The 23,568-nt window shown below is 46.3% G+C and overlaps 1 protein-coding gene across 2 annotated transcripts in view; it reads right to left on the bottom strand.

The window, feature by feature from the left end:
* TET3 (tet methylcytosine dioxygenase 3) overlaps positions 1-23,568 on the bottom strand; it is a gene marked incomplete at both ends in the record, with an annotated part of 106,250 nt that overhangs the window by 3,557 nt on the left and 79,125 nt on the right. For both annotated transcript variants that reach the window (XM_082672455.1, XM_082672456.1), the window contains 6 exons: positions 2,771-2,908; positions 3,423-3,512; positions 6,111-6,261; positions 7,658-7,866; positions 15,164-15,257; positions 22,538-22,628. In XM_082672455.1, coding sequence (XP_082528581.1) covers positions 2,771-2,908; positions 3,423-3,512; positions 6,111-6,261; positions 7,658-7,866; positions 15,164-15,257; positions 22,538-22,628 — 773 coding nt within the window. The remainder of the gene's footprint in view (positions 1-2,770; positions 2,909-3,422; positions 3,513-6,110; positions 6,262-7,657; positions 7,867-15,163; positions 15,258-22,537; positions 22,629-23,568) is intronic.

Raw genomic sequence — 23,568 nt, 5'->3', positions numbered from 1 at the left:
AAATAATACTTTTATCCTTTTCACTGGATTTTCTAAGACACTTAATTCCTTAGAATAAAAGCCGTAAGGGAGAACTGCCACATATTGCCAAACTGCGCTCCAAAATGATGATCGTCAGTGTTTCACTTACCCTGGCAGAATGAGTTTCAATTTTCCTATACTTTTGCTATTAATTTCTTTAAAACTTTCGCCTGTTATCAAAATGTACCTCGTCGTTGGTATGTGTTTCTCTGATTATTAATAAGGTTTGATTGATTTTTTTTCTCATTTACGTTTTACTGTTATATTGACTATATTTTATTTTCTGTATTCCTGATGTTCTGGCATTTGGGGCCTTGATCCTGGAGGGACCGTCCCTCCCCTAAGACTAGCTAATTCCTATAGATAGCAAATGATCCCCTGCCAGTGCAACTCTGATACACAAACCAACCAACCCAGAGTTCCCACCCCCAACCATCTCCTTTATAAAACTCTCACACACCAGGCAAATATTCTCTCTGCCTTAAATCACCCCAGGGCTAGGTATTGACAACTAGGGACCACCTCTATAGCCCAGAGCCCGCAGAAATTATTCAAACTCTCCACCCTCAACTTATTCAGCTTACTTATCCTACCTTGCCCATTCCTTTCCACGAAATCCCCAGGAAAGCTCTGGGCTATTCTCTCCCCTCTCTGCCTCCTGACAAACCCTGCTGCTGCCCAGTGAGCTGCCAAATGAGGACTCCAGGGCTGTAAGTGTCCTCATCCTGGGGCCACTGCACAAAGCTGTGCTGAGGACGCCCTCCCTGTGGTCTCTAGAGGAGTCCAAAAGCACTGACTGCCATCCACAGGAGACTGGTCGATAAGTGGCGGCACAGCCACACACACAGCCTTAGAACGTGCTGCCTATATCCACTGACCAGCAAGCTGTCCACCACATATTCTTGGGTTCAGAAAAGCAAGATCATGGAACAGCACATACACATAGTGTGTAAGATGTATACAACTGTGCACACACACACATTCAGGTGTCTGAATGGACGGCCATCACGATGCTAACACAGGTTACCTATGAGATAACAGGCGTTTTTGCTTTATACTTGCTCGTAGTATTAAAATTATTTTTTACAATAAATAATTGTTTAATTAGAACAAAAAATATTATTCATTTTTGGAAAAAACTTATTTTTCACTCCAAACTCCGGAAGCTCTGGGATCCAAATAACCTCACTGTGCTCCTACCTCTTGGTGCCCCACCCTCCTTCCTTGCCCCCTCTCCTAATCCTGGAGGGCCCCTCCTTCTTTCTCTGTATTTTAGCTAGAAACCCTCACAATACAGTGTAGACAGAAGCCTGCCCCATCTTGCTTCTCAGTCTTGGACATGGAAAAGGAGGACAAGGTGGAGAAATGAAATCCTAGGGTTGGGCCATTCATCCCCTTGGGGACACAAGCTATACCGACTCTGGGAGCCCCCTTTCAGTTGAATATGCCCGTGCCCTTGCCTCTTCCACAGCCCCCCTGGGAGCCCTGTCTCCTAGGACCTAGTTAAAAAGCAGAGAAGACAGCCACATTACCCCTTCCAGGGTGCCCCCACCCAAGCCCAAACCTCCTCTCTTTTCCATCTGCACTCACTCTTCTGGGGCCAGCATCCAGGCTCATGGCCCTAACTATAAACTCAGTGCTCTCCACTGGCTATGAACTCAGTGCTCCCCAGTCTCAAATTCATTTCTCCAGACCCTCCCTCTCCCCTGCCTACTCTACATCTCCACCTGGACATCTAGCAGGCATCTCAAAATAGAATTATTGTTTTTCACCCCAAAACTGGTCTCTCCTGGTATTCTACATCTCAGTAAACACCAACACTTGCCTAGTTGCTCAAGCAACTCACACATCCTAGGTCCACCCCAACAGCAATTACTCTCAGCTACGCCTTCAAAATCAACCCACAACCTGTCCAAGTACTCCCCACACCCCACCCTCACTCCTGCCCAAGCCCTGTCACCTCTGGCCTGGACAAGTGTCCCAGCCTCCTACCTGGCCTGCTTGCTCTGATTCTCCCCCACCCACCCCTACCCCAACATATTTTATTCTCCATCTGCAGGAGCAAGAGAGTGCTTCTGACTTTATAAATGAGATCTCAGGGCTTCCCATCACACTTAGAGCACAACCCACAGCCCTCCCAGCCTCCCATGCTCCCTGCGACCTCACCCCTGCCTGCCCCTCTAATCTCACTCCTCCGAGCCTTTGCCTGCGCTGGTCCTTCTGCCTGGAGCACCCCACCCTCACGCATTCAGTCCCTTACTTCCGCATCTCTGCTCAGGTGCCCCTCCACATACAGGCCTCTCTCCATGTCATCTAAAATAGCATGTGCTGTCATTTCATCCCTTACCCTACTTCATCTTCTCCTCACAGCCTTCCTTGCTACTGGACATTATATCACATTTTTAGGCAGCACTCTGTCCGGTTTATTCCCCGGCATCTAGAGCAGTACCTGAGGCACAATAAACATTTGCTCAATGCATGAATCAAAAGGTTGTTTGGACTTAAATCCTAGTGCTCAGAGAGACCTGGAGCACACTTTAGAGAACTGGGAGACACTGGGTGCCCAAGAGGCTGCATTCTGCAGCACCCAAGCCAGCCTTGCCCCTGCATTTCCCAGAGAAGTGGGCAGGAGCAGGTAGTCTGGCAGGGACCCTCCCTGCCTTGAGCCCACCTATCTGCAGAGAACAGGTGTGCGCCCTCCCAGGATCGTCTCTCAGGTGGGGCTGTGACAGGTCACAGGCTTCCTTACCACCGTGCACCCGTTGTAGAGGTTATGCTGGTCCTTGTGGGCGTGGGCACAGAAGTCCATGCAGGCCGTGACCCCTGAGAAGGGCCGCCCTTCCTTCAGCCCCAGGCGGCAGTCAATCGCTATTTCCTCATTGGTCACCTGTGTGGATGGCCAAGGACAGCTGCTCGAGTGACCTGAGGTGAGTGGCCCTGATTCGGCATGGGGGAGGCCAGGTCTTAGAGGGAAGGAGGGAGGAAGGAGGTTAAGGACCACAGCCATCTTGTACTTGGGCTGTAGGAGGGAGGTTTTCTGGCTGAAGTCCCTATAAGGGGTTACTTCCTTCTGGGTTATCTCAAGTCCCTCTCACCTCGTCTATGGGGTGCAGCAGTGACAGGTGAGAGAAACTCAAGCCTCCCCAGTAGAAACCAGAGCAGAGGAGGTGGAGGATTATTAAGGGGAGAGAGACAAAGACCAAGGATACAGGAGAGACAGCCTGGGATGTGGTCGGCTTGGTGTAAACAAGGGATCTTAACAAAGACCTTAACAAAGATCACTGCTCTAGCTCTGGCTGGGCTTTTCCCGTAAGGAACCCACTCCGCTGTTCCCCCACTTCAGGGAGCCTGGGCAGAGATGTGGGTGACATGTGGGCACAGAACAGCCCAAGACTCAGTACCTGGTTCTGATAGGCCTGGGGGGCCAGCCGCTTATACAGGGGAGCAACTTCGGTGGCCAGGTCCTGGAAACTCTTCCGGAGCACTTCTTCCTGTGGACAGAAGAACAGTCACACACCTCCAGGGCAGCCCTGCCTGGCAAACTCTGCACATGGGAAATTGACCTCCATTCTAGAACCACTGCCGGGGTGCCACTGGGAAGGCAGGAAGTAAGGTGCTATCAGGTATCTTTATGGTGTTCCCTCTGGGAGGGGTGCCAGGTCTGTTTTAATGCTGGAGACGCTGAAGCTCACCAGGAAAGACACTGCCTGAGGGTCTGGTCACCCTGACTACTAAGCACCTGTTCTGCCAGGCTCCAGCCCAGTGCTGCTCAGAACACCTAGAACAGGTTCCTGCTCTTGCTAAGCACTTGCTCAACACCCTAGGTCGGAGGTGCGGGATGGCAGGCATGTACAAGCACGAGCGGCAGGCGTGGGTCCTTCTTGCAGTGGTCCAGACAGGTAAATAAAGGCAGGGAGAGGTGGGTGAGGCCCGTGCTAGAAATCCCACAGCCAGCTAGGCCCAGCGCCCATCACCAGCCAGGTACACGGCCAGACCACAATGTTCTGTCCTTTAGACCCGCACCATCTCATGTGTTTAGCCACAAGCCATGTGTGGCTATTGAAATATAAATTCATTTTAATTAAAATTAAATAAATTTTTTTTTAAAATTAAGAAGTTTCAATTAATTTTTTTAAATTTAAAAATTTAAAAAAATTCAGCCCCTCCACTGCACTGGCCACGTTTCAAATGCTCAGTGGCTACATGTGGCTCCCGTGGCTGTGTTTTCTACAGAGAACATTTCCATCATCACAGAACGTTCCACTGGATAGCGCTGCCCTCGACAGAGCAGCAGCCCTCAGACTGGCAGACTGGCAGAGAGTTTAAGGTATCTGCAGCCTCTCTCTGGCTCTCTGAGGGTAACAAGTTGGGCTATGGGGGCTCCTAGCCAGCCTTGAGCACAGGCATGGAGAGTTTACGGAGAAGAAAGAAGAGGAAGAGGGAAGAAAAAAGGTACCAAACTCACAGAATTAGAAATGGAAGGGTGAGACCAATGGCTCAGCTGTCTGTCCAGCAGGGCGGCCAGAGTTGCCAGCCAGCCTCACTGCACCTCCCTGGCTGCCTTCCAGACGCTGCCACCAGCATAGTGGGCCGGAAGCCAGCACAACACGGGGGTGAGGCTTGTGAGCTCTGGGGAAACACAGGCCAGGGTTTAAATGCTGACTTCATCATCACTGTCACATGGCCCTGGGCAAACCATTTGCCTCACGTGTAAAGGGAGCAGTAACAGGGCCTAGATCCTCAGGCTGTCATGAGATTAACTGAGACACCTGTGAGGTGCTGGGCGGAGTACCCAGCACTTAGTGCACAGGAAATGGTAGCTGATGGAACAGGGAAAGTATTTGTGAGAAATTAAAGCCATTATTTTCATTCATGGTAATTCCTAGTTCCTGGTGGCACTGGGACTCCTCCATTCATTGAAGCAACTGCATTTGCTGCTTCTGGGGGAGGCCAGGCACTGCCATAAGTAAAAGTCTAGTGTCAAATCAGACTCTTAGACTAGGTCGTGTAATAGTCAGAAAGCTGGGCTTTGAGGGGAAAAAAGGGGTTCTAAATTTGGACGTGCTTCCTTTTATTTCTGAAAAGCAAAGCTTGGAAGTCTGAGCATAGAAATTTACATGTGGTGTAAAAAAAATGTGCCCCAGGAGAGTCCCTGTCTCCTGGAAAATGGGGAAGCCCTTCTGGTAAAAGGAGCTTGGAGAGGTTTGGAAGGTAGAGGCTGGGATCAAGGTATTGCCTGGATCCAGTACCCCTCTCACAGTAGCAGAGGCAGAAGGCAGGGAGGCTGGAGGAGACATGACAGAGAGACCACTCAGGCCTATGCCTGCTTTGCATCTGGACTCCAAGTGGAGACCCCCTTGGGATGGCCCTCATAACCAGGGCAACAGAGAAGTGGCAGAGTGGGAGGTGACCTGACCTGACGCTTCTGGTTCCCAGCCTAAGCTCGGCCTGCAGAGGAGACCTTGAGGCCCCTTGTGCTGCTGTCACTGGGTTGGGGAGGAGCTCTGGTGGGCGGGAGGAGGCCTCAGGCCTAGTGGCCATACCATGTGGATGCCAGACCAGTGCCCGAGGACCGTGCCAGGCCCCCAGCAAGGAGACACCAAGGACCTAGACAACTGGACAAGTGCACAGAGATGTGGGCCCAGCAGCCGGGCAGGATGAGGGACACCTCGGGACATCCAGCATCGGCCAGAAGGTGGCCTGAGGGCCAGTGGCCCCTCTTTGTGCCACACGTCACACCCAGAAAGATGTCTTGAGAAGAATGGAGGGGAGAAATAACCCTTTAAGCGGGTCAAGTTCTAATGAGGAATCTGAACATTTACCTTAAAGAGACTTTTCTAAACTGCAAGAGTCTGAGGTACCTGTAATTGGTAAGTCTAATTTTTCACTCATCGTATTCCTCCACACTACACCCCACATACCTTATTTCACTGCAAGATAAGGTCAGTTCAAAAAAAAGAAAGGAAGTTCCATTTTCTACACATCTGAGTCACAGTGTGCTAATCCTACATCCCACCGGGACTATTAAAGGCAGTAGGTGGAACAGGGTGAGTGGGAGGGTCTCATGCTCCCTGTGGGGCTGTGCTCACCTCTTTGGGGTTGTCCCCCGCGAGGCGGAACTTGCGAGGAGTCTTGCTCCGAGCATATTTGCAGCCATTGAAGTACATGCTCCAGGAACAACCGAAGGAGAACGAGGCACCACAGGTATTTGGGTCTTTGCCTTGGCAAGCGCAGGTACGGCTGCAACATATATCACATGTTAGGCATACGAGGCACATTTTTAGTTCTGGAATTTTCCCCCTTCCTCGGGGGGAGGCCCTGTTGAGGCCTGGCATCCACTGGCCTCCCAGTGACGGCCATGACATCCTTCCCTGACCTCAGCTCCTTTCCCAAATCTCTACCCTTGTGGGCAGGGAATCAGCTCCGAGCAGCCTGTTTGGCTCCCACCCGAGCCTGAAGTCTGAGAGTGTGCTGCGGGGAGAAGCACACGGGCTGTTTGAGATGGCTGGGGAGGATCTAATCAAAAACCCAATAACGTTTACACTTTGCCTTAACTTTAATATCCTGACCAGCTCCAACACAGACCACACAAACGGGAAGAATGTGAACCACAGAGTTTGAACATGCCTGCTTCTTGCAGGCCCAGGTGCTGACAGGCCTTTAAACCAATGAACACTGACTTTACCATCCAACACTTAATAAAATCCAGAAACAACCCAAATGCCCTCCAACTGGGGAATGAATAAACAAATCGTGACACACCCACACAGTGGAATACTGCTCAGTGGTGAAAAGGAACGAGCTACTGATACACACATCCATAGATGAAACTCAGAACACTGTGCTCAGGGCAAGAAGCAAGACTCAGGAGGCTACATGATGTATCGTTCCATTCATATGACATTCTCGTAAAGGCAACCCTACAGGGACAGGAAATAAGATTTTTTTTTTTTCCCCTTCGGTACGCGGGCCTCTCACTGTTGTGGCCTCTCCCGTTGTGGAGCACAGGGTCTGGACGCACAGGCCCAGGGGCCATGGCTCATGGGCCCAGCCGCTCCGCGGCATGTGGGATCCTCCCGGACCGGGGCACGAATCCGTGTCCCCTGCATCGGCAGGCGGACTCCCAACCACTGCACCACCAGGGAAGCCCCAGGAAATAAGATTTGTGTTTGCCAGGGGTGGGGAGAAGCGCCTGGCTATAAAAGGGCACGGTGGAGTCTGGGGGGTGATGCAACTCTTCTATATCTTCATTGTGGCAGTGGCTACATGACCGTAAACATCTGTCAAATTCTTCAAACTGTACACCTCAAAGGATGAATTTTACTGTAAGTAAAAATATCTTAATTTAAAAAATGGGGGAGGGGACCCTATAAGGGTAGGTCTTGTGAGTACCACTGATGCCTTATATTAGCGGGGCACTCACACTTTTCCACACTTGTTACCACTATTAGAGCCTCAGAGTCAACCTGGGGCGGAAAGCAAAGCTAAGCTGAGTCAAGAGAGCCTCCCCAGCCAGGGCCAGACCCCAGGCCAGATCCGTAGGTAAGCATTCTTTCCACCACAGTCCTAACTTGGCAGGACACACAGGGCCCTGACCCCACTGCCCCACCCCTGCCCACTGGGACCGTCCACATACTCATCGTTGAGGCCACATCTCCGGCTGGTGGGGTTCCCGTACTTCCGGAGGGTATCGGTGAGCTCCTGGTAGAGGGTGTCTCCGAGGCTTCGGGGGATGCCCTCCCAGGCCAGGATGAGGATGACGATCACGGCATTCTGGCAGTGGTGGCCTGCCCGGTGCCGCACCAGGCAGAGCAGCTTCTCTTCCAGCGTGTGCCTGCGGATCACCTGCAGGGAGGTGGGGCGGGGGTGCTGTGAATCACAGGAGCCGGGCACCCATGATCCTCTGCATGGATGCCACACCCCCTCACCTCTGCCCAACAGACCTGCGGGCGCAGATCTTTAGGGCAGTGTACCAGGGGCGTCACGCCTCGGCGACAGCAACCACACAGGCTAAAGGACCATTATAATTAGGGAAAGAAAAACATTAAATAGCAAAATAAAAAAACAATTACTACAAAACCTGAGTCATTGGTGATGTATATAGACTTAGGGATAAGAATATCGAGTTGGCCAAAAAGTTCCTTCGGGTTTTAAGTAAAAATAAAAGACATTTTTTATTTTCACCAAGAACTTTATTGAACCATATATTCACCCTTTTGTTCCACTACCTTCTGCCATTTTTCAGGCAACTTCATAATTCCATCTTCCTGAAACTTTTTTTTTTTGAGCAAAGAACTGTTCCAGGTGCCTTTTACAGTCTTCCAGGGAACTGAAATTGTTTCCATTAAGAGAATTTTGTAAAGACCTAAATAAATGGAAATCCGAAGGTGCCATGTCTGGTGAATATGGCAGATGAACCAGAACTTCACAGCCAAGCTGTAACAGGTTTTGCCTGGTCATCAAAGAAACACGCGGTCTTTCATTACCCGGATGGAAGATTATGCGTTTTCTGTTAACTAATTCTGGTCGCTTTTCATCAAGCGCTGCTTTCAGTCGGTCTAATTGGGAGCAGTACTTGGAATTAATCGTTTGGTTTTCAAGAAGGAGCTCATAAGAGAGGACTCCCTTCCAATCCCACCACATACACAACATCACCTTCCTTGGATGAAGACTGGCCTTTGGTGTGGTTGGTGGTGATTCACTTCGCTTGCCCCACGATCTCTTCCATTCCACATTATTGTACAGTATCCACTTTTCATCGCCCGTCACAATTTGTTTTGAAAACAGAATGTTTTCATTAAGTTTGAGTAGAGAATCGCACGTGGAAATACGGTCAGGAAGGTTTTTTTCGCTTAACTTACGTGGGATCCAAACATCAAAGCGATTCACGTAACCAAGCTGGTGCAGATGATTTTCAGCGCTTGATTTGGACATTCTGAGTATGTCGGCTATCTCCCGCGTGGTATAACGTTGATTGTTCTCAATTAATATCTCGATTTGATTTGCTATCAACTTCCACAGGTCCACCCGACTGTGGAGCACTGTCCAGCAAGAAATCTGCACGGAACTTCACAAGCCACTTTTGACACATGTGATCAGTCACACCACCTTCTCCATACACCACACAAATCATTTTTTGCGTTTTTACCTTTCTTGAAATAATAAATCATTATATGCCAAAAATGTTGTTTTTCCTTCCATCTTCAATATTAAAATGTCTACACAAAAATTCACCAATTTTGATGTTTTTTTTTAATGCACTCTGATATGACAGCTGTCACAATCCAATCCAATTGTTTCGAATGAAGTTAAAGACAACTAAACGCTACTAGAGCCAACTGACGGAAAAAGCCAAACGAACCTTTTGGCCAACCCAAAACATAGATAAAATTATAAGCCAAAACATATTCAGAGATTTTTTATGTTGTCCTAAAACATCTGCAGAGAAAACGGTGCATATCTGTATGTTTTTAGTTAAAAAGCAAGGGTCTTGATGCTGTGGAAACCAGTTTTTGGTAGTTCCTCAAAAATTTAAACAAATATAACCAGGCACAACTAAGAATACACCCAAGGGAATTGAGAGTAGGGATTTGGACAGGTACTTGTACCCCCATGGCCAGAGCAGCATTACCTAGCAATAGCCAAAAGGCAGAAACAGCCCAAATGTCCGTCAACTGACGAATGGATGAACAAAATGTGGCACGTCCATTCAATGGAATATTACTCAACCTTAAACAGGAACGAAGGTCTGACTCATGCTACAACATGAGTGAACCCTGAGAACACTATGCTAAGTGAAGCAAGCCAGACACAAAAGGACAAATACTGTATGATTCCACTTACGTGAGGTACCTGTACGTGTTAAATTCATAGAGACAGAAAGTAGAATGGTGGTTACCAGGGGCTGGGATGGCGGAGAGAGAGGGTTTGGGGAGTTATTGTTTAATGGGTATAGAGTTTCAGTATGGGACGATGAAAAAGTTTTGGAAATAGACTGTGGTGATGGTTGCATAACAATGTGAATGTAATTGATGCCACTGAATTGTACACTTAAAAATGGTTAAAATGCCAAATTTTATGTTATGTATATTTTAACACAATTTAAAAAAATAATAATACCAAAACCCATTGAACTATGTACTTTAAATGAGTGAATTGTATGGTGTGTGAATTATATCTCAATAAGGCTGTTTAAAAACAAAAAAGCGGGCTTCCCTGGTGGCGCAGTGGTTGGGAGTCCGCCTGCCGATGCAGGGGACATGGGTTCATGCCCCGTTCTGGGAGGATCACACATGCTGCGGAGCGGCTGGGCCCGTGAGCCATGGCCACTAAGCCTGTGCGTCCGGAGCCTGTGCTCCGCAACGAGAGAGGCCACAACAGTGAGAGGCCCGCGTACCGCAAAAAAAAAATTAAAATAAAAACAAAACAAAACAAAAAAGCACAGGCCTTGGGCATTGCTCTCCTCTTCACTCATTCCCTAAACACCGTCCTGGCTCACACAAAGATGTGTCAAGGCAAAGGGTCCAGGAGTGGGGGATGAGGTGGCTGAATCTCCCCCCAAAATCCCAGGGAATTCTGTGACTCGATAAGATGTGGGGACCTGTGAAGAGGGGAGACTGGGAAGGGCTCTGAGTAGCAGGAGGAGGGACAACGACTCAAGGCGGGGCTTCTACAAAGGACTATAAGCAGGGGGCTCACTTATATACATAACTACATGTTTTAGCAAGGGGCGCAGATAGTCGGGAGAGGGGTGAAATGGGGAGACCACTGACGTAACACAAGCAAAACAGATGAAGTCGGAACTAGAACAATGGGGGGAATGAAACAGGAAAAGGAATGGATTCTAGAGACCTTTAGAAGAAAGGGAACTTTGGGACCACCTGACTATAGGAGCTGAGGGACAGGGAAAAGTCTTAAATCACTTCCACGTTTCGTGGCGCAGAAAAGTGGGTGAGTGTGGGCCGTGTTTCCTGGCAGGTTAGCAGGGAGCATGCTGAGGCCAGAGGCACTCTGGAACACTGGAGTGGCTATTCTAAGCAGCCCCAACAGAATGGGTGTGGAGCTCAGGAGATGTCTGGGCTGGAGACAGACTTGGTCATGAGTACGTCAGTGCAGGGAGATGCTGAGAGAGCCACCGGGCAGGAAATACCAATAAGGAAAGCAGGCCAGATGTACAACTGAAGAGTTGGGGGTGGGGGTGGGGGTGGGAAGCCAGACCTCTCTCCATCAACCATTGCCTGGTGGGAACTCCAGCCGAGTGTACCTACCTCTTCCAGTTTTGCAAGAAGAAAACAGAAATCCAGATTTTCACATGAAATCTCTCCTTTTAAACACAGGAACACCAAATTCAATTTTTAAAATTGTAGTAAAATATATGTAACTTAGAATTTAGCATTTTAAGTGTACAGCTCAGTAGCATTAAGTATATTCACGCTGTTGTGCAAAGTATCACCAGAACTTTTTCCATCTCCAGAACTTTTTATTTTCCCAAACAGAAACTCTACACCCATTTAACCCTAACTCTCCATTCTCCCCTGCCCACAGCCCATGGTAACAACCATCCTACTTTCTGACTCTATTAACCTGACTACTCTGGGTACCTCACAGAAGTGGAATCATACAGCATTTGTCCTTTAATAACTGGCTTTATTTCACTTAGCATAACGTCCTTAAGTTTCATCCATGATGCAGCACGTATCAGAATTTGCTTCAAAAATTTAAAGGACACCTTGTATGCTACACAAAACATATAACTGGGCCAAGAGTTCCTGTTTTGAGCCACAGCAATAATGGTGTCCCCCACCCTCACCCTTTGTGGAAGCACTGATTACATCATTATTTATAAAATTGTTTTTGTGGCTCAGTAAATACATGAACATGCCATTAATCACATCCCTGTGTGACTGGCCTACTGCAGACTGAGCCGGGCATTTCATGGGCATCTGCACACATCGTAGGTACTAGGGTTTCTGAGACACCACTGTCCACCTCTGCTCACTGCCTGGGCAGTGCATCGACTAATTGCACTCATGTGCAACACACGTTCAGAGCACACAGAGACACCCGACCTGTCAAAGTCGAGATTGAGGTCACGCCCTTTGGGTTTCCCAAGTGACAAACACATAAAGGTGCCTAGGCATGAGCAGACAGCCCTGTGGCACCCTCACAGGTCTCTGGGTACACTCAAAAAAGCTATAACAAAGCGGAGCTCCCTATCCACACTCTAGGAAGGAACCCAGCAGGGTGAAATACACAAAGTGCGAAAGTCAAAGGCCAACGTAAGGTGTGAACAAACCAACACTCGAGCACGGCAACGCAGACTGTTCACACGCCATCACAGGACTGTAAACAGATCACCTAGACTGTGGGCAGGAATTCCCTGAGCGCTGAACCTAGAACAGCACCAGGCAGAAACTCAAGTCTATTCCCCCATAACTCTCACCCTCGGTACTTAGTTCCAACTACTGGGGTTCCCCAGCAAGTCTATTCTACCATGCCCCTGAAGGGTCTTCAAATATCCGCCTTCTGACCTGTTACCTTTACAGGCTGGCGAAGCAGTATCTCTATGATTCTTCTACCGAAAGCCCATTTTTCCCATGTGCAGTGTTTGCTTCTGGCTGCCTCTGTTTATTCTGAGCCTTTGGAATGCTCCGTGGGTCACCCCCTTACTCCCATGCTTGGTGACTTCCATACTTTGTACAGGCCACCTTAAAATCAGAGACTACCAGCAGGCTCTCTGGGTAGTCCCCATTGCCTTCTTAGATCATTCTCTCAACACACATTTGCTGGACATCCATGAGGCACCTCAGCTTTGTCCCCCAAGATCCTAGCTGGTTAAGTCTAGAGCTTGTCGGGTACACTGCTTGTAATGAAGGTATTGGTTGGGGGTTCAGGCTGCAAACACAGACATGAACCCCAGTTGGAAAGAAGACCCAGGCTCTAGACATGGGACAGGGGAAGTGGGGAGAGCCACAGAAGGCACTGTCCACCACAGGCAGCTGGATGCTCCCAGTCCCCCGTGGCCAGGGACCACTTCCTGCGCTCTTGATGCCATGCCGCCACCAAGGATAATCTGTCCTTCTTAGCATTTGTGGGTCACTTCCCCAGGGGTGGGGGGCAGGGAAAGGGAACACCTGCCTCTCCTCTAACTTCCAAGGAGGTGGAACTCTAGATGAGTTCTACAACCAAAATACATAGGGTATTTGGTGGCTGTGTAGGCAAAAAATAAGAGAAGTCCACCACACTATGAGAGATGGTTATAAAAGAGGAAAAAAAAAAACCCCACAACTCAGCACGGCCTTTTTCTTGCCACTGTAACAGTTCTATGATCTACCACTCTTCTCATAAAAAAATTTTCTTTCCTCTCTCCTTTTATCTTCACTCATCAGATACAGAATTTCCTCACCTCTCTGTCACTATGTATTCCCTTCTATCTAAGCTTTTCTTTCAAAGCTGGCATCCCCCACCAGACTTGGTGATACCCACAAGTTATTCCAACCTTTGGACAAAGCACTGTGCTACATGTGTCCCGCTCTGGGCATTTGTCCACAGACTCTGGAGGACCAAAGTTCTGAGGACCAAGTTCCTCCCCCATCATTCTGCTTTCCTCTCACAGCCCCAGAAACTGATCTCACGCTTTACCTGGGCAACTTCCTCCTCAGCCCTCAGCAGAGACATACAAGTGCTGGTCAAGAGCTAAAGCTTGACCATGGGTGTCCGGGGACTGGAAATGCATGTTCTCATCCTCAACACCATCCACATAGCCAGGTGTTTTCTTTCTTTAAGGTGCTGTTTCTGAAGCCGAGAAGTCCCTCTCTCTACCTGCGCCCCAAGGATCTTCAGTTTCTTGCCCAAGACTTTGGAATTCCTCAACAACTGCCTGAATTAGCAGGAGAGAGGGACAATGCCATTTCTCTGACAGGTTCTCTGGGGGGTAACACCCCACCCTGCTCAGCCGCAGACATAGTCAACCTCCCACTGTAATGACCGTCTTTCACAAGGGTGGGGACAACATGCTTCTACATACCTGTGAATACTCTTAAGTATTCCAAATTTTTCCAGATAATTCTTCACTGTCTGAAAACGGCTACAAACGGATATGTGGTAGTTCAGGTTCAGACACCTTTTATTTTCGTTAAACATAAAGGTGCAAAGGCATGTGGTACAGACCAGATAAAAACAGGCATGTGTGCAGACGGACAGAGGATGACAAAGGTCATCTTACCACCATCCCTCACCCAAAGTGAGCCGTGTGTATGTTCACCCAGCCTTTTTGCCTTTGTCAACATGATTCTCCTCACCAGGAATGCTGCTACCTTCTCCTGGCCCATTTAGTATGGCCCCACGCATATCCACCTTCTCTGGGAAACTGCCTGAACACTCCTCCTGCCAGTCATGTCCCTTTTGCCCCTGAACGCTACAGCACCAAGTCTGCCTCTCAGTGTTAAAGCTCGATTATTCAAGTCTCCATGATCTTACTTCCTGTGTCTCTACATCATAAGCAGCTTGAACACAGGGATGGAGCCTTCTATGTTCCATGCGTATTCTCCCTACCAAGCACTGAGCAAACAGCTACCTGATAACCTTGCTGCTGCTCTGGGCACTGGTTCCACAGGGCTCTATGAGGACTGGAAGGGCAAGGTCAGAAAACTTTGGGTGAAACTGGGGTCTGAGTTATTGACCTCCCCTCTGCCAAGACACACAGGCTGCCTTATAGCAAACAGTGGCTCAGAAGTAAAACAGAAGCAACGCTGTCCCTGCCCCTGCCCAGAGGCTTAGTTCTTGTGGACAGGAGACAGGAACACCTGCAGCTCCAGGGCACACAAAGTGGGCAGAGGAGTCACAGGGACCGTGGTGGGGCTCAGCCTTGAGCAAGATGACATCTCCAGCTTCCGCTTCTCCTCCCTCCCTCTGCAGCCCTGAACCACAGGGGCAGTACGAGCTGAGCGTAATGCCCAGAGCAGTTCCAAGGCCAGCCTTGGACATCAGAGGCTGGCATTTAAACAAAGTGAGGACTAACAGCTGAGGCTGGGGGAAGATGACCCTAACCAGCACCAGATGCTGGCTCACAGCTCCCTGGACAGTGCACACGCCTGCCCTCCACTCCCCGGCCCAGCTTGGGCTGTGGAGCTTTGATACGTACCCACTTTGCGATGGGACAGCCACGTGAGCTCTTCCCTTCCTTCCCCGTGTAGATGACCTTCTCGATACGGATGGCTTTCCCCTTCTCTCCGTACCTGGAGAGGGAGACAGAAGGCACCATTAGCACAGCTGAAGCCCAAAGGAGAGCAAGTCTTGGTAAGAAGGCAAGCCTCAGTGTGTTTCAGCTAGGGTTTCTAGTTACTGTGGGGCAATGGAGAAGGAAGAGAAAGATTTAAATGTTTATTCCGTGTGAAAGCCTCTGCGGACACAGCTCCACTTACAGACTCCCAGGGCCTCTGGTCCACCCGGCTCCGCTCTGTCCCAGGGCAGAAGGTCTCTGATTATTACCTCTGAGCACTCAAACCCAAGGCTCAACACAGGCATTTGTATCCAGCCCTGTTAGCAGAGTTAGTTATTTATAAATTCAGTAAAATGCAACAGACAAAACAAATGGGGAAACCCTTATTATTCTCTTTCAACAATCCCCAACTGACATTTGAACAGATGAGGACAAGATAGCTGAGGCCAGGGGGAAGTGACCCTACCCAGTACAAACTGGCTCTGAGATTCCCTTGGACAGTAAACACGTCTGGTTCCTGCATACACCCCTGCCCTGGCCCATACATGTGTGCACACACTCAGGGACTCACCACATTCAGAGGTGATGAAACTGTGGCCCCCAGAGCTGAACTGACCTGCCCAAGACCACACAGCTACCTGGGGGCAGTGGTGGTTAAAGTGCAGCCTTGGAGGTCAGAGAGCTGGGGCTTGAGTGCCAGCGCAGCACTTCCTTGTTACAGGACCATGGCCAAATGACTGAACTTCTCTAAGCCTCAGTTTCCTCATCTGTAAAATGGATATAAAAATGGTTCCTGTCTCCTAGGCTTGGGAAAAGATCAAATGAGATAATCCACAGGGAGTGCCTTAAAGTACTCTGAAGTTCCTGGCATGAGGGAAGAGCCCAGTAAATATTAATTATTCTTAATACTGTAAACATCCATCTTGCTGAATTGTCTTATTTTTAATAGCTTTTTAGTTTCAAGTACAATAATATTATCGTCTACAAGTACTGGTTATTTGCCACCTCCTCCTTTCCACTTTCCATGCCTCTATTTCCATCTCTTTTGTGTCTGTACTGGCCAGCCCCTTCCAAAGCACTAGCAGGCATCTTTGCTTATTTCTTGACTTTACTGGAAATGTTTCTAACTACTCATCCCTGGGCATGAAGCTCGCTGACTTTGGGACAGAGATAGAGACTCCCTTACTTTGAAGGGCTCTACTAAGGGTTTCCTGTTCTAAGGATTTTTTTCTTTTCTTTTCGTTTTTTTTGCTGCATTGGGTCTTCGTTGCTGCGCGCGGGCTTTGTCTAGTTGCGGTGAGTGGGGGCTACTCTTTGTTGTGGTGTGCCGGCTTCTCGTTGCGGTGGCTTCTCTTCTTGCAGAGCACGGGCTCTAGGCACGCGGGCTTCAGTAGTTGTGGCACGTGGCTCAGTAGTTGTGCACGGGCTTAGTTACTCCGCGGCATGTGGGATCTTCCCGGACCAGGGCTAGAACCCATGTCCCCTGCAATGGCAGGCGGATTCTTAACCACTGCACCACCAGGGAAGTCCTTGTTCTAAGGATTTTTAATCAAGAATCGATCAATTTTATCAAATACATTTTTAGCAACTAAGGACACAGATGATTGAGTGGTTTTTTTCCTTTGGTCAATTAACAAGGTATGCTATTTTAACAGACTGTCTAAAGCAAACAATCCTTATATTTCTGTAATAAATCCAATTTGGTCACAGCATATTTTAATATACTATTTAATAGAGGATAATGTTATCATAGCTACTACATATTCTGTTTTACATATTCTTTATATAAATACATATATAGTTACACATAATTCTTTATCTCATCCACTCTACTTCTAGGAATCTCTACCTCAGACATAACTGTACAAATACACCAAGATTTAGGAACAAGATATTCATTGTTGCATCTACAAGAGAAAATTTAGAAAGAACTTAAATATCCAGTATAGGACTGGCTAAATAAAACATAATAAAACAAATGTCCATGCAATGGAAAACCATGTAGTTGTCAAAAAGGATTCTACAGAACTGTATGTACTGACACGAAAGAAATTAAGTGGGGTGGGGGGTAATAGCTACAAACATGGGGATAGTATGCTTGACCCCATTTTGTTCAAAATTTCTCTATATACATATGTGTCTCTTCACAAATGCTTAGAAAAAATAGTAACGTATGCGTCAAACTTTAAAAAAATTTTTTTTCTTCTAAGAAGGATAATTATTAGAGAGCTTTATTCACTCTAGACTTTTAAAAAACAGACTTTTATAGACATGTTTTATTTTTGTAATTGGAAAAGAAAACAAATATTTAAAAAAATGCTTCTGGGCTTCCCTGGTGGCACAGTGGTTGAGAGTCCGCCTGCCGATGCAGGGGACACGGGTTCGTGCCCCGGTCTGGGAGGATCCCACATGCTGCGGAGTGGCTGGGCCCGTGAGCCATGGCCGCTGAGCCCGCGCGTCCGGAGCCTGTGCTCTGCAACGGGAGAGGCCACAACAGTGAGAGGCCCTTGTACCGCAAAAAAAAAAAAAAAAAAAAAAAAAAAAAGTGCTGATCTAAGGTTTCTCTGAGTTCAATGTTCTCTATTTCACTCAAGACCTCAGGAATGAGGTGAAAAGCTGATAACTGCCACATTAAAATTCTAAGGCTACGTTAGTCCCTTATAGAATGTGTTTGGAGACAGGACTCTGGGGAGTTTATATAGCGTGGTCTGGCTCAAGAGGAAAAGACCAGATAGTGCTGCTTTTGTTTGGTTCCTGGAAAACTTTCAGCTCCACAAGCATCTATCAGGAGCGCAGAGCCTGGACACTCAGTGTGTCCTGGGGTCGCTGTGGGAAGAACAACCTGAGGTGACCATACTGTTCGCACTGGAACGGACAGGATATCGTGTTCCCCACAGGAGGGTGAGCTGAGGACACAGACCAGGGCTTTCTGACCAAGACCTTTCCCACCGTCTCATCCTTGTGAGAAATGCTTCCTGCAGTGAACTTCATATTTGAGAGCAAATAAAAGGGCCAAGCACTGTCTGATCAGTTAGAATTTTTTTTTTTTTTTTTTTTAACCAGAACCATCTCTGTGTTTAAAGACAACCAACCAACTCTGGATTTAGTTCTTTTTTCTTAAATGTCTTACTTTCCGGCCTATCATTAAGAGGCTAGGATACAGGTGAACTCCTAGACCCTACACTAAGTCTGGAAGGGTAGGCTGAAACCTTATTCTAAAGGGTAACTTCATCGTCTTAGCCAGTGATTCTCAAAGGTGGTGCTGGGACCAGCATCCCCTGGGAACTTGGGAGGAATGCAGACTCTCGGGTCCCATCCCAGACCTGCTGGGTCAGAAGCCCTGGGGTGGGGCCCAGCGATCTGCGCTTTCACAAGTCCTCCAGAGACCTGAAGCATGCTCAAGCTTGATAACCGCTGATCTAAAGTTGTGATTCTTCAGAGTTACCTTTATCACACATTAATAAGACCAGTTCCCCCCACACTCAGAGGATTTGCTGGCACGGTGTTGGTGCTTTCATTCCTAGCATGAACATTTAATGAACTCCTAGGCTGCAGAGAATCCCCTTTCCAGTTAGAGGACACGTGGCCCTGTGCAGCAGGCCATTCTCAGATATGGGTTTGAACACCTGACTCCAATTATCTATGACAACAAGGACCTGGGTACCCAGGAGGTATGGAACCCATTAACAAATCTGATAATATTTTAGGACTTGCTTTCAACCTCCTCCTTTCACAGTCTTTCCCAGATAAACTAAAAGCACCAACATCCCCTGGATTTCAGTTTTCTTCCCTCTTTGCCTTGGCCAACTCCTGGCAGTGGAGTGGTCCTGCAGAGTAAGGGTTGGGCGGGAAGTCTAGAGAAAGAGACAGCCTGGATCATTCACAAACTAGACCCCCCTCCAGGTGATTTTCAGCAATCATTCATTCCCCTCCTGTTCCAGAAGGAGCTTAAAAAGATGTCTATGTGATAAAAATAACAGGTGATGAAATCAGAGTAAAGGGGGAAACAGATAGACATGATGTTGTTATGCAAAATGCAGATGGTGGGATCTTGTGCATATTTTTAAGAGATGAGCCTAGAACATTTCATCACATGAGAAATCAAGGAAGCTAATGAAGACTCCTTAGGGTCATGTCAAAAGGACTCAGGAGTGAACCTGAATAGGCTCCCACGGGCCAAAGATGAGAAATTACGTTCCTCCTAATGAGGATACACAAATCTGGCTCTAAGCTTACAAGCAGCCAACATAAAGATGGAAACACAATCTGTTCCATGATTTACAAGGCCCTTAAGATAAAAATAAACCAGTTGCTGAGGAAAAACACAAGTATTCCTGGTCTTGAGAGGAATTCCTCCCTTGGATCAGTTTCTGGAGAATCTACACTTGGCTGTTATTTTTAAAGCAATGACAAAAAAAAAAAAAAGGACAAATCTCAACTTTATCATTATCTCTTAATCCTTATTTCAAAACATACTCTTCTATAACTAAAAGTTATTGAGAGAGCTGTCTAGAAATCTTGCAAAATTGCTACCAAAAAACAAACACACATAAAAACTATCCCAGATCAAACCTGTACATTTGACTCCCCTGGAGCCCTCAACCTGTAAACAATAGTGTCAAGATTCCTCACAAAAATCGCTGGCCAAAAAGAATGCTCAACATCATTAATCATTAGAGAAGTGCAAACCAAAACTACAATGAGGTATCATCTCACACTAGTCAGAATAGCCATCATCAAAAAACCTAGAAACAATAAATGCTGGAGAGGTTGTGGAGAAAAGGGAACCCTCTTGCACTGCTGGTGGGAACGTAAATTGATACAGCCACTATGGAGAACAGTACGGAGGTTCCTTAAAAAACTACAAATAGAATGACCATACGACCCAGCAATCCCACTACTGGGCATACACCCTGAGAAACCCATAATTCAAAGAGTCATGTACCACAATGTTCATTGCAGCTCTATTTACAATAGCCAGGACATGGAAGCAACCTAAGTGTCCATCCACAGATGAATGGATAGAGAAGATGTGGTACATATATACAATGGAATATTACTCAGCCATAAAAAGAAACAAAATTGAGTCACTTGTAGTGAGGTGGATGGACCTAGAGTCTGTCATACAGAGTGAAGTAAGTCAGAAAGAGAAAAACAAATACCGTATGCTAACACATATATGGAATATATGTTCCACATATATATGGAATCTAAAAAAAAAAAAAAAAAGGTAATGAAGAACCTAGGGGCAAGATGGGAATAGACACAGACCTACTAGAGAATGGACTTGAGGACACAGGGAGGGGGAAGGGTAAGCTGTGACAAAGTGAGAGAGTGGCATGGACATATATACACTACCAAACGTAAAATAGATAGCTAGTGGGAAGTAGCCGCATAGCACAGGGAGATCAGCTCGGTGCTTTGTGACCACCTAGAGGGGTGGGAGAGGGAAGAGGGAGAGGGAGGGAGACGCAAGAGGGAAGAGACATGGGGATATATGTATATGTATAGCTGATTCACTTTGTTATAAAGCAGAAAGTAACACACCACTGTAAAGCAATTATACTCCAATAAAGATGTTAAAAAAAAAAAAAACTCGCTGGCCAAAATAATGCCCGCTCCAACCTCGAAGCTGTAACACATACACATGTGGGCACATGCAGGCGTGCGTGAATAACCCACACACTGTTGTAAATGTTTCATTCTCACCAACAATGTACTAGGGTTCCCTTTTCTCTACATCCTTGCCAACATTTGTTATTTGTAGACTTTTTGATGATTCTTATGGACTCAGAGGTGCTCTTTCAATCAGTCTTGAATTTACAGATTGGGTCCTGGATCAAATGCTTTTCTGATGGGCTTCTATGAACATAAATGTTTCCAGATGGTACACGATAAGTGTTTACAGCAGATCACTGTGCTCCATCCATCTTACCTTTTATTCATTCAGGGATATCACTACAGTTATTTAGTTCAAAATCATGTTCCCTGCTATATTAATGACAGTATTAGTTACCCTGGTCAGACAAAATCTGGCCCCCAAATTTGTAGAAATTCTAAGCTATAATTCTCAGCCCCCAGCCTTCCACACATCTGTATGTCTACGTATATGTATGAGCAAACATGTTTATGTCTTACATAATTTACGCCTTTGCTATTAAAATACTAATGTTTGTTATAAAAATGCAGTCAGTAAATGCAGATATGATGTAGACACCCTGTATGTAATATTTACTAGTAAGCACTATGTGCTTTCCAGACATCAATTCAGTTTATCCTCATAACTCTCCTCCAGTGTATGTACTTTTATTTTCTCCATTTTGCAGATAAGAAAACCGAGTCACAGAGAAGAAAAGCAACTTACCAAAGAACTCATCAGTAAGTGGAAGGGCCAGGACTGGACCTTAGTCTAGCTCCAGTGTCCATGTGCTCTCAATCACCAAGCTATTTTTACCTCTCTACACACTGGAACTCACAGTATTTAATAGCTACTGTGGACACGTACATAGATTTTAAAGTTTCTATCGGTACAAAACTGCTTAAAAAAGCAAAACAGAGCTGTCAAGTAAAAGCCCTATAGTCTTGAGTTCGAATTGGAAGTGTATATAAACTCAGTGTATGTATTTAATCACTAAACAGTAGCAAAACTAAAAAACCTACACATACCTCTTGGCTCTTTCTACTGAAATGGCCTAGAAAAATGAGCACCCCCAGCACCCAGAGTCTGTTTTCTAAATATTTCTTCCCCCAATAAAAATACGAGAAATCAAGAACTAGGATCATGTCAAAAGGACTCAGGAGACAATGTGAATAGGTGCCCACTGGCCAAAGACGAGGCATACATTTCTCCTCTTGGTGGTACAAAACACCACCTAGGAAGTAATTTTGAAAGAAAGAAACAATCTGATTCTGATCAAGCCTTTAGATCTAACCAATTTACACGACACAGGGCAGAAGAACCTGTTAAACAATACCACAGGAAAGGTAGCAGCAAACTTCAGACCATGAGAAACTCTACAGGACATACAACTATTTAACCCCATTTCTTTAATAAAAACTGTTTCAAGAAAGAGTGAGATAAAAGGGGGTTATGGGGATCTGTAAAGGGCAAACCTATAGAAAAAAGAAACCCTGGGCCCTGGGGGTGAAAATCCCACATTCAACTTTTCAGTCTGTGTATCAGGGATTCCTTTCTGTAGGCTGTCTAGTATAAGGCAATGAAAACGAGAGGTGCTTAAAAGCCATATTCTGTTAACAACTTGCCCACTTCTCCTTGGACATCTGTGCATCACTCACCGCTCCTCCATGAGTTCCCGGATGGAGGCTACCGTGGGGCCAGATCCCAGATGAGTGTAATACGGACCTTCATCTTTCTCCACTATTTGTTCTGCAGAAATACAAAGTAAACATTATTTGGAGACATCAATTCATTAATATTAATTTAGGAAGACAAACCATCAATAGGAAAATTAATGGCATAGTACAAAACAGGAAATTCAATGGCTTATACACATGTGGAAATATGTTCACCCCCATTAGAAATCAGGAAATACAAATTAAAATCACAATGAAACACCATTACACACAGACCAAATTGGCAAAAATTTAGAAATCTGATAAAACTATGCATTATCAAGACTGAGGCTTAACCACTCTGGAATTTAGTTTATCATTATACATAATCTAGACCAGAGGTCAGCAAACCACTCCACTCCTAGATACAGACCCAAACCAGCTGAAAACAAGGACTCAAACAACACCTGTATGCAGTGTTCATTGCAGCATTATTACAAGAGCCAAAAGGTGAAAACAACACAAGTGTCCATCAACAGATGAACAAAATGTGGTATATCCATACAGCAGAATATTATTCGACCATAAGAAGGATTTATTCTGATACGTGCTATAACACGGATGAACCTGGAAAATGTTAGGCTAAGTGAAATAAGCCAGACACAAGAGGACAAATATTGTATGATTCCACTTACAGGATATATCTAGAATAGGTAAATTCATAGAGGTAAAAATTAGATTAGAGGTTACCAACCGCTGGGAGGAGTGGGGAATGGGAACTTATTACTTAATAGGTAGAGTTTCTGTTTAGTGTTGAAACAGTTTTAGAAATAGTGGTGATGGCTGCACAATATTGTGAATGTAATTAATGCCACTAAACTATACACTAAATAATGGTTAAAATGGCAAATTTTATATTATGTATGTTTTACCACAATTCAAAAAAGAGAAAGGAATAAGTACTGATACATGCTACAATGTGGGCGAACCTTCAAAAACATTACAGTAAGTGAAAAAGTCAGACACAAAATATC

Source organism: Grampus griseus, assembly GCF_964374135.1.
Source record: "Grampus griseus genome assembly, chromosome: 15".
In the NCBI taxonomy this organism is placed as follows: Eukaryota; Metazoa; Chordata; class Mammalia; order Artiodactyla; family Delphinidae; genus Grampus; species Grampus griseus.
Note: the sequence above shows the minus strand (reverse complement) of the source record. Positions and strands in the feature narration are given on the sequence as shown.